Below are 16766 nucleotides of genomic sequence, written 5' to 3' on the forward strand. Positions count from 1 at the left end.
TTCCTAAGATTAAGAATTCCTCATATCAGTGAGGTCATATGATACATGTCTTTCTCTGATTGACTTATTTCGCTTAGAATAACACCCTCTAGTTCCATCCACGTCATTGCAAATGGCAAGATTTCGGGTTTTTTGATGGCTGCATAATATTGCATTGTGTGTGTATGTATATATATACACCACACCTTCTTTATCCGTTCATCTGTTGATGGACATCTTGGCTCTTTCCATAGTTTGGCTATTGTGGGCATTGCTGCTATAAACGTTGGGGTGCAGGTGCCCCTTCGGATCACTACATTTGTATCTTTGGGGTAAATACCCAGTAGTGCAGTTGCTGGGTCGTAGGGTAGCTCTATTTTCAACTTTTTGAGGAACCTCCATGCTGTTTTCCAGAGTGGCTGCACTAGCTTGCATTCCCACCAAGAGTGTAGGAGGGTTCCCCTTTCTCCGCATCCCCACCAACATCTGTCGTTTCCTGACTTGTTAATTACATCATTATTTTCTAAAAAACATTCTTGCCCTCTTTTTTAAACTTAAATTGTATAATAATGTATTTTGAACGATGACTTAGAATGCTTAGGTTTGCTTGTAATATGGTCTTTGTCTTTCTGGCAGCTCCCTGCTCTGCTATGGCTTACCATCATGATAGCAGACGGATATTTGTGGGCCAGGATAATGGAGCCGTAATGGTAGGTAGTTTTCAGAGTGTATTCGTTATATTGACCACCCTGTGTTCATGCCTGTTGGACAGTTTAAATAAAGAAAAGTGAATGCCTGATTGGCATAAAATATGTTTAATTCAGTATAGGCATTAGGCCTAAAAATAGATTAATTTTAATTTGGGCTTATTTTTAAACCAGTCATGGAGCTCAGAATGCTTTCATGATTGATGGTTTGGTGTTCAGCCTTCATACAGTGAATATATGGTCTGCAGCAGCCTCGTCCTTGAACCATGAGGGGTTAGCTGGGGCAGGGAGGGCACAGTGGAGAGCCTGTGGGTGTTCGCGTGCGCACGTTGTGTATGTGTGTGTATATGTGTAAGTGTAAGTAACAATGGAGGGGGAAGGAGAACAAGGTCAGTGACTAGTCATTCAGCCAACAACTCCTATAACTCTTTAAGGCAGTGCTTCTCAAACTAACTCTGGTGAAGGACCAGATATTTAAAAGTTCAGTTTATTACAGATTGGTAGGTATTTTTGTGGGTCTAATTGTGTGGGTGTGTGAATATGTATGTTTTCTTAATGGAGATGTAATTCACATAAAATTCACCATTTTAAGGTAATGCAATTCACTGGGTTTGTAGTATATTCACAGATTATACAAACATTAACATTCTCTAATTCCAGAACATTATCATCACCCCCCCTCCCCCAAGAAACCCATACCCATTAGCAATCAGCCCTCACTCCCCCTTCTCCCAACTCCTGGCAATCACTAATCTACTTTCCGAGCCCAGAGATTTGCCTATTTTAGACATTTTATGTGAATAGAATCACATAATGTGTGTTGCCTTTTATGTCTGGCTTCTTTCACTTAGCATGACGTTTCCAAGGTTCATCCATGTTGTAGCTTGAATTAGCACCTCGTTCCTTTCTGTGCTGGAGTGGTATACTGTGATATGGGCTTAGTAGCCCTTCACGACCCTTTGTGTTTCTGTAAGGTCGGGAGTCCGGTCTCCCGTCATTCCTGAAGTTAGCGGTTTGAGTCCTCGCGCTGTTTGTCACTCCAGCATTTCAGTTGCATCCATCTTTTCAAAGAACCAGTTTTGGTTTCATTGGTTTTTTTCTTTTGTTTTTCCTATTCTGTGCTTATTTATTTCAACTCTAATTTTATTATTTTCTTCCTTCTGTTTGCTTTGGGTTTAGCTTGCTGGATTGATATTTTTGATACTACATTGTTGGATGAGAAAGTCCACAGATTTCATCCTTGGGTGTCATAACAATATGAAATTGCTGTAAAGGTTTCTGAACACTCACTGCCTATTTCCCCTTCTCATCGGGACCAGCCATCTGCAGACCACACCGAGTAGCACTGCTTTACAGAATAGAAACAGTAAGAATGAGACTTCGCTAGTGGGAGTCCAGTAAGTGTAAGATGACGTAGTAAGTACAGCCCCACAGAGGGCAGAAATTGCTGTGAGTGTGCACACGGTCCTCCAGGCAGAGCATCTGGAGAGGGCTCGCGCAGGCTTACTAACGTGCCAAGTCCTAGAGGATGGCAAGGAGCTCTCCGGGTGGGGCAGGTGGAGAAGGACCTCCAGACGCCGAGGAGGCGGGGGGCTGTGTGCAGGGAACAGCAGTGAAGCGCATCACACACCCACAGCTGAAGAGGCAGCGGGAGTGGGTCACGGAACGCCTTGCATTTGAATCGGTCTTCAGCTCTATGTGTTGAGCAGAGTGCCAATGGAGAAGAAAGTAGATGCGGTCCTGCTGGGCTGGTGGGCTTGGGGGGTGCTTATGGTCTAGCGGGAAGTTCAGATAATACACAGGTAAATAAGCATCAAGTTGCAAGTTGTGGTAAGCGCTGTGGAGACGTGAACAGGTGCAGTGAGCAAGACCATCCAGAGGGGTTTGCGGCCCCACTGAACAGGGTTATCGGGAGGGCTGCTCCATGACATTTCAGCTAAGACCTGGAGGGTGGGAAGGAGTCGGCCAAGCAGAACCAGAGTAGGTTTTCCAGAAGTGAATGTCCACGTGAAGACTCGAGGTGGGAACATCTCTGTGTGTTTGAGGCTTCGGTGGAGGTTATCATGCTGGATGGTGCTGAACGCCGGGGAGGGGCCGAGGGGTGAGGAGAGATGCAGGCTGGAGCCAGGTCATGCCGGGCATGGAAGGTCTGGGTAGTGTTTTAAGTTTAGTTGTAGACGCTGTGGGAAGCTCTTACAGGGTTTTCAACAGGCGAGTGACATGATAGAATTTACACCTTTAAAAGATCCCTCTGGCCAGTGCTCGGTGCAGAATGGATCATTATGGGGGAGGGAGAAGCGGGAGTGGAAGCTGGATAGTCAGGCTATTGTGGCCACCTGGATGAAAGGGTGGTGATAGCGAGAGTGGACAAAAGCAGATTGATTGGTGAGGTGCATTGGGGAAAGGTTGGGCGTGCGGAGGGGAGGAAGAAGAAGAAGTTGGGTGATGGCCAGCTTTCTGGCTTGAGTAACTGGGTGCACAGTGGTATCATTTACTGAGAGGAGGAAGACTTGGGAATGTGTGGGGAAGGGGCATTTGGAAGGAAAGGGGACAACAAGGGACCAACCAACTAACTGTACACTTGAGAGACCAGGGGGCTAACCAGTGGCCGTGGGAAGTCAGCATTGGATACACAAGTCCACGGCCCAGTGGGAGCCTGGGCAGGGGGGGTCATCAGCATGTAGGGTATTTGTTAAGCTGTAAGAATGGTTGTGTTTACAGCCATTCACATGAATGAGAGGAGACAGGGCCCGGGCCTGTGTCCTGAATAACAGCATTTAGGAGTGGGGTTAGTGGGGAAGCCCACCAGGGAGAAGGGGAAATCATGATCCTTCTGTGTGTGTTAAGGAGCTGACTATATCCTGTAAGCAAGTTACCCCAACTTACATAGTCCTACGCATCATTTAGGGAACTAAATGGGATACATGTTCTCTGGTTCCACACCAGACCCACAGCTTCAGAATCCCTCGGTGGGGGGTCTGGGAGTCAGTATTTTAGCAAGTCTTCCAGGTGAATGTTGGCTCACAACCTTGGGAGCTTCCCAGGTGAAATCTGAAACCAGTCCCCAAACTCGGAGGGCAGGGAGAGACCGAAGAAAGAGGCAGTCCACTCCAGATTGCTGAGTGGGAGGTTTAATGAGCAAGGGAGCTTATATATGAAGTTTGTCTTGAGTGGCTGCAAGATGAGTAAATCTCTGCCCCCACCCACCAGAGTCTTAAAAGTTTATATAGAGGCCTTAGCTGGGTTCAGTCATGTATATCGTCCAGATGGCCCCAACACCACATCACTGTCAAGGCTATGTGCTTGGGACAGCCTCTGGAACAGGGAAGGCAAGTGGGACACACATACCAAAGACGGGGAAGGGTTGAGGAGCCTCTTGACGGCTGACTGCCACTGCCCAGCTCATGGGTCAACAAGAGAGGTCAGTGACCTCTCTGAACAGTGAACCTTAGGGTCAAGTGCATTAGGGGGGAGCCATTGAAGAGCATTAAGCGGGGACGACAGAGTGGTTGGGTTTCTGTTTTTGTGAGCTTAATGTGCCAGTGTGTGGAGTTTGGGGGGACAAGGCTGAAACTGAGGCGTCCCAGTTAAGAGTCTGTTTCAGGACTCCCAGCGGGACACTGTGAAACGCTGGGGTAGTGTTGGAGAAGAGGTGTTGGCTTTGAGAGCTTTCTGGGAAGCAGACTTGATGTCTAGTTGGATGTGGGTGTTTTGTAGAGAACGGTGTGAAGATGGCTTCTAGAGTTTTAGCAGGATGGTGGTGGTGAGTAGTCAGCTATGCTCTAAGACAGAGAAGATGTGATGTAGAGGGAAAGGTGACGAGGTCAATATTGACAGTTGGGTACATGGGCCTGAACCTCAGGGTTTGGTCTGGAATAGGGGTTGGGAGTTCTCTGAATATAGAAGTCCGTGGAAACTGCAGCAGTGGTTGGCCTCAACTAGGGAGAGCAGATAGACCGAGAGGAGCAGAGAGCCAAGGTTACCCTCCCTAGGAATATCAGTATTTAAGGGAAAGTCAGAGACTGGGAGCCCATGGGGGAGACGGAGGCAGAATGGGCAGAGTGGGAGGAGAGCCAGCCAGGACGCTGGGCCACGGAAGCCGGAGAGGCAGTGAGTTTCACGTGGGGGTGAGTCACAGTGTCAGGTGCAGTGTCAGGGGCAGCAGGGAGAGGATGAGGTCAGGCCTGGAAAATGACCTTGGGAGCGGCACTTAGCAGCTGGTGCTAAGCGAGGGAAGCCCTTTTCCTGCCGTGATGGTGGCGTGTGTGCAGTGGGTCGTCAGTGTGGGCTGATCTTTAGAGAAGGAGCTGAGGAAAGTCGTAGAACTGCTAAAAGAGTTGTGTTTTCTGCTTGTTTTGTTTCTGAAGTTAAAGGCTAAGAAGCCTTGAGTGTGTTTAAGTGCCAGGAAGGAAAAAGGCAGTGGAAAGGATAGGCTCTGTGCCCAAGCAGTTCACTCAGCAGTAGGCGGATGGTGACAGATGCAGGGTTGGGCTCGCCCAGCTCTTTGCCATCAGCCTGGGACTGCTATAAATACCGTGGTAGTAGTAGATGCAAGTGTTCTCGTCTTTCTCCTTCTGGAAATTTTATGGGAATGTCATGGTGATGTGCATGCACATATATAACCAGAAGCCAAGAAGCAGTTTGTCCAGTGGTTGCACACTTTATTTCTCTAGGGACCCTACTTGTGGCTCCCGAGTCAAGGGTAGACTCTGTGATTATAGGACAGCATATAAAAATTCATAGCTCTTCAGTGCAAAGGGGCAATGTAAATCCGGTGTATCGTTCGTCAGCAATTGATCTTTGATTTTCCACCCAAAACAGATCAGTATATATACAATGATATATATACTAATACATTTATACTGTCCCCAATATGTATATATGTGTATATATATATACACACACAGTCAATATATATTAATACATATATATATACACATATATACTGATACATATTTGTACTATGCAATACCAGGTTGGAGAGCAAGGAATCAGTATTCCTGTGTGTGTGTGTGTGTGTGTGTGTGTGTGTTTAACAATTCATAATGTCCATGTTACTCAGGCCTTAAGAACTTACCAGTTAGCATTGATCAATAGAATTCTTAGTGCGTTTTCTTTAGAGTTTTGTCTTCTTGGTTTTATGCTGAAGCTGATTTTTTCATTAAAAAGCATATACTTTTATTTTTTCCTACTTAAAAGTATTACATAGTCTATAAAAATTTTGTAAATACAAGAATATTAAAAGAAGCAAACCACTCACAATCTGTAAATTTCCCTTTTTTGTGTGTGTTCTATATGACATATGTATATTTTCGCCCTTACATTGCTGAGATTCCCAATGCCTTATTTTCACTGTAGCTGAGAACCCTATTTGTAACAGGGTCTTTGCAGTTTTGCTTTATGTGTATCATCTTGAGGAATACTCAGTGTAACCAAGAGAGCAAAATTAACAAGATCCCTCCTTTATAGTAGAAGGAAAGGGACTACAAAGCTTGGGCTTGTGGAGGAAGAACTGAGCAAAAATGCTGTGCTGGTCTGCAGCAACTTTATTCGGTCTGGTCCCCAGAAGAAATCGTGGCCTGAGGACAAGTCTGATGAAAGAAGCCATTCCATATTACTCTTTTTTTTAGCCCTTCATTTATTTTTTTTAATTATTGTGTTAATCACCATACATTACATCATTAGTTTTTGATGTAGTGTTCCATGATTCATTGTTTGCGTATAACACCCAGGTCTCCCTTGAGTGACTGTGGAGTCTGAAAAACAAACTGAGGGTCCATATTATTATTTTATAGCTAATCTCAAGGTCCTCGTCTGGTGATAGCTAGTCTTGGATTTTACTTTGTTTTGAAAGTTAAGTTCCTGTTTTTAAAACCGTGACTGTTTTCTTATTGCATGTGTTTACTTTTAGGAATTTCACGTTTCTGAAGATTTTAATAAAATGAACTTTATCAAGACCTACCCAGGTAATTATAATACACACACGTACTTGCATACACATGCATGTAGGTAGACACACACAAAATGAGAACACTGTCTCATGATCAAAATTAGGTCTTCACATTAACTTTGTGGATATGTTTCCCCCAGTTATATAGGATGCTGCCAACTCTTCAGTTATTTACCATCCTTTTCCTGCTTATCAATGTTTAAATTTTTGTATACTATTCCATTGGGTGCATTATCAGATGTAATTTAACCATTTTATTTTTGAGCATATGTGCTGCTTCCATTTTTTGGTAACACACACTAACATATATGACAATGTATATATATCTGTGAGTGTATATTTCATATATACATACATATGTGTGTACGTGTCCTTGACTCTGATTCTAATCCTGTAACCCTGGTTGCTTCTGTGTAAGAGAAATTCCTAAAAGTGGCGTAACTGGGTCGAACATTAAAAAGTTTTTTAATGCTCTAGATTTATTTTACAAACTTCTTCCCAGCATTACTGTGAATTTTTACAGTCCCATGAGTGGTGGTTGAGGGTATTTGGTCATCCAGTCTGTCCAACATTGCTCTTACAAATGTTTTTTGCCTGTTTGATAGTCAAAATAGTCAATTTATAAATTATTTAAGCTTTGCTTAATGTCGATCATTTGTTATGTTTGGTGAATGTCTGTTCATGATTTTACCCATATACCTACAGAGTTGTAGTATTTTCTAATTAATTTATAAGAAAGAGTCCCTGGGTTCTTCCAAAGCAACCTATACAGCTGAGAGCAAGGTCAGAAGCTTCTCTGCCTAGCCTCTGACTTCATTCATCAGACTGGTGTTTATTAAACGCCTGTTGCATGCCAGGTCCTGTACTAGATGAAGTAGACTAGGTCCTCGTGTGGCTTGCAGTCAGCCTGCAAATGCAGACATTTCAGGAGTTAGGTAATAGAATACCTTCCTCATTCTCAGCTATTATTTTGGAATACAGAACTCTACAAATACTTTGTCTTTATAAATAATAAAAAGTTACACACAAATTGTTCCAGAAACAAAATGCTTACACTATTTTTTTTAATTTCAGAAAATTGAAGTTCTCTTGTTTACAATGCCAGTGTTTTCTTTTAAGATTTATGTATTTATTTTGGAGAGAGCGATGTGCGAGCAGGGTGGGAGGGGGCAGAGGGAGAGAAGAGGACTTCTCACTTCCCCAGCCCGGGCTCCATCTCACGACCTTGAGATCACAACCTGAGCCAAGACCAGGAGTCCGTTGTTTAACCGACTGAGCCACCCAAGCACCCTTACAATGCCAGTGTTTTCTAAAAGGTCAAAGTACTAAAGTGATAGACTATAAAAAAACATTGCTCCTTTAAGAAAAGACTACTGCTTTCCATATGGAACGTATTGATAGTAAGAGCACAGTAAAAATGTTCTCTCAAGTATAGCAAAAAAAAAAAAAAGGCCTGGTCTTTGATCAGTTATTGGAATCCCCCTTGAGCATCAGTCTTTAGTGACCTGCAGCTTCTGATTGTCCACCAGGTAGGGAGACAGGGCGGCCGGGAAGCCTGTGGTGGTGACGTGGGGTAGGGCAGGTTATCTGAAAGCTGCTCACAGGGGACAGGCGTTTCCGTGGTACGACTGTTCAGACCGTGAGTCTCCAGGTCAAGCAGCTGGAGAAGGTGAGGCTCAGTCTTGATTCGGAAGGTCCCATTTCTTCGTGCAGGGCGCAGACTTCCCTTTCTGTCCCCGCAGCTCATCAGAACCGGGTGTCCGCCATCATCTTCAGCCTGGCCGCCGAGTGGGTGATCAGCACCGGCCACGACAAGTGTGTCAGCTGGATGTGCACACGCAGCGGGAACATGCTGGGGAGACACTTCTTCACTTCCTGGGCTTCGTGCTTACAGTATCCTTCCAAGGGCTGGACCTTCTCCTGCCTAGCACCTCCTCGGCTCAGTGGTTGGCTTGGCTTTGAGGATGATCATAAACTGTCAGTTGAGATCCAAAGACTGAGGGATGCCTGTGTATTTCACATGAAATGCAAGACTTCCTGTATCTGCTTTTCTTTGGTATAAAATTGGTGTATTAAAAATAATAATTAGGTGAATTACTGTTCTTATTGGGAGGTACAATCTATTTTTAATACAATATCTTAGAAACCTAAACCTCATTAATGCAAACCCCACCCCCTCGTTCCTTTGCATTTTAAGGTGAAAGAAAAGACTTGTCTGTTGAATAAAGAAAGACCAAAAGGAATCTATCTTTTATTTGGTTATTGGCAGACCCTGAAAGAGAATAGAATAAGGATTTGTGACCCTGGAGTCCATAAATGGGCTTACAGGAGTTTTACAGTTTGTGTGAATGTGTATGGAGAAGGTTCATAATCCTTTCCATATTCTCAGAGTTGCCTCAGGATCCCCGGAATGTTAATGAATTGCTGCTTTCACAGTTTTTTAACCTGTGTATGGAATTTGTTTCATGGAGAATTTGCCCTTGCTTAGGGCTCCCCGTGGTAGCTATCTTAGTGACAGCAAGATTAAGGCTGTCAACAACAGGCAAATACCCCATAGTAGTTTCTTTTTCAGAGTTGGATGTCTGGCGTAGCAAATTCTTTTTTTTTTTTTTTCCATTGAAAGCCTCTATAAAAAAAATGTTTGCTACAAATGAATGCACAGCATGAGATATTTAAAATAAGCATTAAAGCAGTACCATACACTTCAGAATCAAATAAGGGAAAAACATTCAGATATTTGCTAAATAAGTCTTTCTGTTATGTATTAGGCTTTACATATGGATTGATAGAAAAGGGCACAGAATCACAGAATCATGACCCAGCCTGTGATGTTTCTTTTGACCTTTGTTTTGGAATTAAAGCAATGGTTATCCTGATGTGTCTAAACTGCAGATTGGCCACAAATGTCTATGGCCATTAAGTGACTGAGAAAGTAATGAGTTGTTATCAATAGTTAGTTTAAAATTTAAATTTACCACTACCCCAAATAACTGCCTTTTGGATGATTAAACTCTCCATGGCAATTTAAAATAAACCATGCTTTTCATTTAAAGCTGCATCATCCAGGCCAAAGAAAGATAGGTGTTCGTATTTGCTATCGGTTTTATATTATTTCCAGAGATAATTCATAAACAGCCATTTTGTTCCAGTTCTTTCTTGCTGTTTTCATTATTGAGTATTTTACCTTTTTATACTTTATTATAATTTGATTATAACTACTTGTTTTCATGTCTGACTTCTCTGTCAGCTCTTAACCTTTTTTACTGCTAATTCCTAGGGCATTGATTAGAATAGTCCTAGGTACTCCATGAATTCTTGTTGAATGAATGAATGTTAACTTTCCCAAGAAAATTTCCAACTTGAAAGCTTGTTTTCTTAAATTTGTACATATTGCCTGAATTTCAGTTGGGTACTTCCTGTCTCATAGTTTTGTGCTTATGTCTTTAAAATGCACATTTTTTCTGTTTTATAACTTTTAGATGGATTGTGTTATATATCCTTGACTGCTTCTCCACAGATACGATTTTGATACTCAGTATGCTTTTGTTGGCGATTATTCTGGACAGATCACCCTGCTGAAGCTGGAACAGAACTCCTGTTCAGTCATTACCACCCTCAAAGGCCATGAAGGTAGGCTGTGTGATCACCCACAGGTTTTTCACCTAATTTGGGCATCCAGATTCAGTTCTCAGCTCTGCGGCTTCATGAATGATCAGCTCCTGTGACCTGTCAGTTTCAGTTTGATTGGCCAGATGTGGGATTTAGATCTAAAGGACTGAAAGCGAACTGAAGATCGGGTGTTGGGCTGGGTTTCATGTCGTCAAAATCCCTTCCAGATTACTCATGTGGATAATACTTTCTATTTTGTTTGCCTGTTTAAATTATTTTCAGAGGGTCTTTGAAAATTTCTTGTAAATGGTGAGATCTTTAGAAGAATTTTTTTTAATTTGTCAGTTTCTAGGATACTGAACAAGACCTGGTGGAGCAATACAATTAGGAGAAATGTCTGGGCTGGTTCTGCCTCTGCTTGGTTAGGGACTGAGGGGGAAGCACGGATGGAATTTTATTATTTTTACAGTACAGTGAGTTGGCCAGGTTCCATGGAAGGGTTTTAAAATTCAGTTGGCTGTATGGGTAACAAATTAGAAGTTTTGACACCGTTTGGTTTAGATTGAAGAATTGGGGATTTGTTCAAAGAATTAATGAATAACTTATTTATGAAAACAGTGTTTTAAGTATAACGAGTTAAAGGTACTCTGTGCTTCCTAGCTAATCTATTTGGGTGAAATCGAGTGTGTCAAATCAGGGACCTTGTAGAGCAAAGAGGAGAGAGGAGAAGAATAGCAAGTTAGAATGTACTTGGGCAGGAAAGCACAGCCCCTAAGGAAACCACTTGTGTTTATGACTAATGGTCTCATGATCCCCAGGCTCCCAAGTATTCTCTGTGTTGCTAAGGACAGGCTGGGTTCTGGTAACTACTTAGTAGTGTTTATAGCGAAGGCCCATGTTTATCTGCTGTCAGGCCTCTAGCTGAAGTGTATGGGGCACAGGATTAAATTTATGCCTAACTGTTCCCTGAAGCAAGTTTTGCAGAACACTTCTTTTTTCACTTACCTTAAGTTTCTGTGAGAAACTAGTTTCTGTTGTTTGCTTTTGAATATGACTTCATCAGTTTTCTCTATAACCACCAAAAATATTATTAACTTGTATGACTGGCTCTGTTTTTAAGTTTGTTAATAATTTTTTCTAGGCAAGCAGTAATCAGTAGAATATGAAGAGAGAAATCTGTTGAGAGAGAAATCTGTAGAAAGAAAGATTTCCCAAGGATATTGAATCTGATAAGTTCACCCAATAGAGAATGTGAAATGTGAAGTTTGGATTTTTTTAACCTAAATTCTCTGGCATAATTGTGTGGTACACCTACAGAGCATTTTTTTTCTGAGACCCTCAATTTAATTTTCTTAAACATGCATCATGAGGTAAAACACCTGCAAGGTCCCGAAGACCTGGAATAATCTAGATTTTTAGATTACCTAAGTTGACCACAGTAATCTTCACTGTCTTTTCTCATTAAATAGTGTTAGCTTTGTTTTTTTCCTTCAAAAGCTTTTTCTGAACTAACCCCTCACATATAGCTATCGTGTCATTTTTTTGATACAGAATGAAGAAAAATTTCTTTAAACATCTTTGTCTGCAAAGTAGTTTGATGTGCGTCAGAGATCATTACCTTACAACTCTGAGGGATGGATGTGCTCTGTCTTCTCAGTGATCTGTGATAAAGGGTTGGATGACCTTTCGCACAACAAAGATACATTTTTACTTTGGGGCTCAGCTGGTCCTCGTTCAGTCCAGCTATGCCGGTGTAGGGCTGTACCTAACCCCGCCCTCTCTCTCTCCCCTGCAGGTAGCATCGCCTGCCTCTGGTGGGACCCTATTCAGCGGCTACTCTTCTCAGGAGCCTCTGACAACAGCATCATCATGTGGGACATCGGCGGACGGAAAGGCCGCACACTCCTGCTGCAAGGCCATCAGTGAGTGACTGTTTTTGGGGGTGGGGACAGAATTGGAGTCTGCGGGGGTGGGGTGGGGCAGGGCAGCATTCGTATTCTGCTACTGCTTTCTCAAACCCCCATCTGTTAAGACAACCATTTGCTGGGGCTCACTCAGTCCCTTTTAATAGCTCTTCTGTGAGTCCTGAGTGTCTGATGTTCTAGAGCAAAACAGAGCCCAGGGTATTCTTCCTTCTTAGTCCAAAGAGCACTTGCCACTTGCCTCTCCCGAGGAGTCACCCTGTTGAAATACCTGCTTAGGGCACAGGGGGGTTAAGGAGGGCAGATGAGGACTTTCACCATGGAAGACTGCGTGGAATGCCATGCTGAGCCTGTCTCGAACTGGGTGCCCAACTTGTTCTTTTATTCTGACGTGTGGGTGTGGTTTGACACAGTTACCGAAGCTAGGGCAACATAATGCCCAGGCTCTTGCCTTCTGGTTTTGAGAGGAAGAGGACATTGGCCTTTCCTTTCCTCCCCGTTGGTTAGGCTGTTGCTATTTACCATAAGCAGAATCAGGTTGAAAAGTAGCCAAGGAAAGATTTTTTTTTTTAAGATATTATTTATTTGACAGAGAGAGAGAGCACAAGCAGGGGGAGTGGGAGAGGGAGAAGCAGGCCCCCCGCTGAGCAGGGAGCCCAATGCGGGACTCGATCCCAGGACCCCGGGATCATGACCTGAGCCGAAGGCAGACGCTTAACGACTGAGCCAGACAGGTGCCCCCTATTTTTTTTTTTTTTAAGATTTTATTTGACAGAGAGAGACAGTGAGAGAGGGAACATAAACATGGGGAGTGGGAGAGGGAGAAGCAGGCTCCCCACGGAGCAGGGAGCCCGATGTGGGGCTTGATCCCAGGACCCCGGGATCATGACCTGAGCCGAAGGCAGGCACTTAACCAACTGAGCCACCCAGGCGTCCAAGGAAAGATTCTTCACCCAAGTCTGCAGGGCAGGAGATTGTTTCGTAGGGCATCCAGAGGAGGAGTCCGACAAGCACACAGGAAGGGGACAGATTTTGCCCCATCATTGTGTGTGTGTGTGTGCGCGCGCGCACGAGTGAGTGCACGGGCATGTGTATGTGTATCAGTCTCTGTAGCATCTCATCACCTGTTCTTATGGGTTGTGTTCCAGTAAGGGAGTCGCCCCTCCTTTGTTCTTCGTTATGCACAGGTAGGTGAATCTTGCAGACCTGAAAAGGAGTGGACCACAGCAATTGGTCCTGAAAACGGTAGCCATCGTCTTATCTGTGGCCTGCAATTCTGAGTGACTGACTTGAAAGTAGTGTCTATTTCATAGAAACTATTAAGCTGTATAGTAAGTTACAGAATGCTGATTCAAGTTTAGACTAGAAGCCATAAGACCATACCAAATTGTCGGTGATAAAATGCCAGTGGCTGGTTCCAGCAAGGGGGGAGATTAGAGCCTAAGTGAAGACAGAGTCCGTGTTTCTCCACATCGAGACAAGTGACCGATGTGTGTTGTTTGCAGTGACAGAGTGCAGTCCCTGTGTTACCTGCAGCTCACAAGGCAGCTGGTCTCCTGTTCCTCAGATGGTGGGATTGCAGTGTGGAACATGGACGTTAGCAGAGAGGAGGTAAGAGAATGAGCAGGGCAAGGCTGAGAACCTGGCTTCTTGGCTTCCCACCCTGCTGGCTCTCGATGCTGACCAGGTCACAGACAGCCCCAGCCCCTCTCCCTTGTGCTTACCGGTTATCATCTAACAAGGTCCTGCGTGTCACTGCCCCATGTCCTCTCCCCATGTGAGAGTTTCCACAGTGACAAGCATTGCCCACAGACGGAGCATGTGGGCTGTTTTCAGTCTGGAGACAGTCCCCCATGTCACTGGGGCACGTGCTGTGCCCAGCCCCGGGAAGCACTGTGGTGGCCCCATGGCATCCCTGTTACCCAAAGCTCTGGGAGGCCTGCTGTGACTAGTGTCAGGGACCTTGCCAGGTGCCTCACGTTTTCCTGGGGAAGGGTATCTCTGTCCTCTGCTTTTATTTTCCACTGAGCACATGTCGACACGGTGTTCTTCTCAGGAGCCCTGAGTTCTCATTTGTTGGGGCCACTAACTAGTTGTGAGACCTTGTTCAGAGGAGTGTCATTATCTCTCTTGAGTGTCCGTTCCTGCATCCATAAAGTGGAATCATTCAGTGACACAACTTCCAAAGCCTCTTCTAGTTCTTGAGACAGATACGCTGATTGTCTAAACAACCTTGCCATCATCTTTTAAATTGAGAAATTTTTGACATATATCATTATATGAGCTTCAGGTGGAAACAGCAATTTAGCATTCGTATGTATTGGGACGTGATCCCCACAGTGAGCCCAGTTAGCGTCCAGGACCGCACATCGTTACAAAACTTCTGTTTCTTGTGATGAGAACTTTTAAGATCTACTCTCTTAGCAACTTTGAAATACACAGTGCAGCTTTACTTAGCATACTGTACTTCACATCCCCAGGGCTTACGTATCTTGTAACTGAAGTTTGTACCTTTTGACCCCCTTCACCCATTTCCCCCACCTCCAGCCTTCTCCTCTAGCAACCACCAGTCTGTTCTCTTATCCGTGGGCAACTCGGTCTTTTTTTCTATTTTAAATAGTGCCGCAGTGAGCATTCTTGACCTTGTCATTGTGTGATTGTTCGATTATTTATTTCAGACAGATTTCTGAATATAGACCTTCTGGGACAGGGAGATGTACATTCTTAAGGCTTTTTATAGATGTTGTCAGATGACTTCCAGGCAGGATTTCCATTCTCATGTCCACCAGCATGGGTATTATCTGTCTTTTCCAGCCTGTGATGTAAATAGCGGAAGAGTTGCCTTTTTGTTGATTCAGGAGAGATTTTAGTGTGGGGGACAAAGGACTTACAGTTTAACTTCAGACATTTCCTGAGCCCCTACAGGGTGGCTCACAGGTCCGGAAGCAGGTACGTATGCGTCATAAAGGGCTTATGATGCTGCATGGCACCATACACGTGCTGTGACGTCACAGGACGGGTGCAGACCAGGTGCGCCCATCGAAGCAGACCCCAGGCGTGGATGCGCCATTCCCACCACACTGCGCATACGTCTGTTTTGTGTCACCTCCGATTACTTGGGAGTGTCATTTTCACTGACTAAACCTCCATCTTCAGCATACCACAGAAGACATAATCCAGGCAACATTACTCATTCCCAGGCTTTATGGCTGCCATGCTCTTTATGCAGATTCGTGCCTGCTTTTTCTAGGCTTGTAATTTCATGAAGGGAATAGATTGTCCTATAAATAATAAAATGAAGTCCATAATGTGGAGAAGTAGTAACTGTTAGCTTTTCTAGGAGCCTTGTGAGACGAGTTAAGTAGGGGAAATCTTGATTACCTGTGTGCTGGCAAAATATTTTGGTAAGACTTAGGTAACTCATTATTAAATACAGACAACATTGGCTTAATATTAATTATGGACACTTTCCTTACAAAGCTTTATTTTAACTGTGTTTTGCAATAGCTGCTAGTTACAGGCATGGAGAACAGCTAGTATACTGTTCGGTTTCCTGGACCCTTGGCCTGTTTGTTTTGTTGTTGTTGAGAACACAGAAAACTCAGAGGCTGTGTTCCCTGGCTCACATGGGAGGGCGACCCTTGGGGCCAGTGCTGCTGGTGGTTCTCCTAAAGGGCTTTTACCCACTTGGATTTCAATCCACTGTTCTTATCCTTGGTAAATTCTTTTAGGGGAAAAAAATGACAAAATAAAAGCAAGATTCCCACCTTCAGGGTTACACAATTGTGGAATTTATCTGTATGTCTAGGGAAAGAAAAGACAGCCCCATCACTCAGGCTGCTTCCTGTGTAGGCGATTCTCTTTTTAATTGTTTGTGCAAGATTACCCCAGATCACTCACGTGCTGGCTGGTAACACATCGCACTCTACTAGCTTTTCTCTCTCGGTAGTTGACAGTGTTGGTGGGGAAGCAGATTATATCAGAAAGATGCATTATTGGGGCACCTGGGTTTCAGCTCAGGTTGTGATCTCAGGGTCCTGAGATGGAGCCCCACATCGGGCTCCGTGCTCAGTACGAAGTCCACTTGTGATTCTCTCTCCCTCTCCGTCTGCCCCTCCCCCTCCACACGCACTCTCTCTCTAAAATAAATAAATCTTTTTTAAAAATGCATTATTTTTAGTAGTCTTATTAAGTTTTTTAACCAGCTGAGTATAGTGCAAAGGGAAACAGCCTGTGATCTATAAGGTTTTGGCCCTGGGTTAGGGTTTGTACAATTTGTAGGACTTCCTTAGGCAAAGGCATACAGAATTAGTCCCAAATTCTCTAGCCCCACACTGCTTGCTTGGAATTTCTGAGTCACCTGGAAATACTGATTGAGGCAGTTGCCTCCCTGCCAGATCATAATTAGAGGGGCTCCTTTTTGGAAGTAAGCGTGAAATGTAAATGAGCAAGTACTAATTAGAATGAATCCTCTTTTTTTTCTTTTTTTCATTTGAGAGAAATGGTGAGGGAGAGAGCACAAGCCAGGAGGAGAGGCAGAGGGAGAAGCAGGCTCCCCGCTGAGCAGGGAGCCCGATGCGGAATTCGATCCCAGTACCC

General features: G+C 44.0%; 1 protein-coding gene across 1 annotated transcript in view; it reads left to right on the forward strand.

The window, feature by feature from the left end:
• WDFY1 (WD repeat and FYVE domain containing 1) overlaps positions 1 to 16766 on the forward strand; it is a 48606-nt gene that overhangs the window by 21265 nt on the left and 10575 nt on the right. Inside the window, exons 3-8 of the mRNA XM_081813500.1 lie at positions 616 to 689; positions 6598 to 6652; positions 8379 to 8529; positions 10154 to 10266; positions 12041 to 12167; positions 13673 to 13778. Of these exons, the coding sequence (XP_081669626.1) occupies positions 616 to 689; positions 6598 to 6652; positions 8379 to 8529; positions 10154 to 10266; positions 12041 to 12167; positions 13673 to 13778 (626 nt within the window). The remainder of the gene's footprint in view (positions 1 to 615; positions 690 to 6597; positions 6653 to 8378; positions 8530 to 10153; positions 10267 to 12040; positions 12168 to 13672; positions 13779 to 16766) is intronic.

This window comes from Leptonychotes weddellii, chromosome 3, assembly GCF_054177405.1.
Source record: "Leptonychotes weddellii isolate Sample4059 chromosome 3, ASM5417740v2, whole genome shotgun sequence".
Taxonomy (NCBI): Eukaryota; Metazoa; Chordata; class Mammalia; order Carnivora; family Phocidae; genus Leptonychotes; species Leptonychotes weddellii.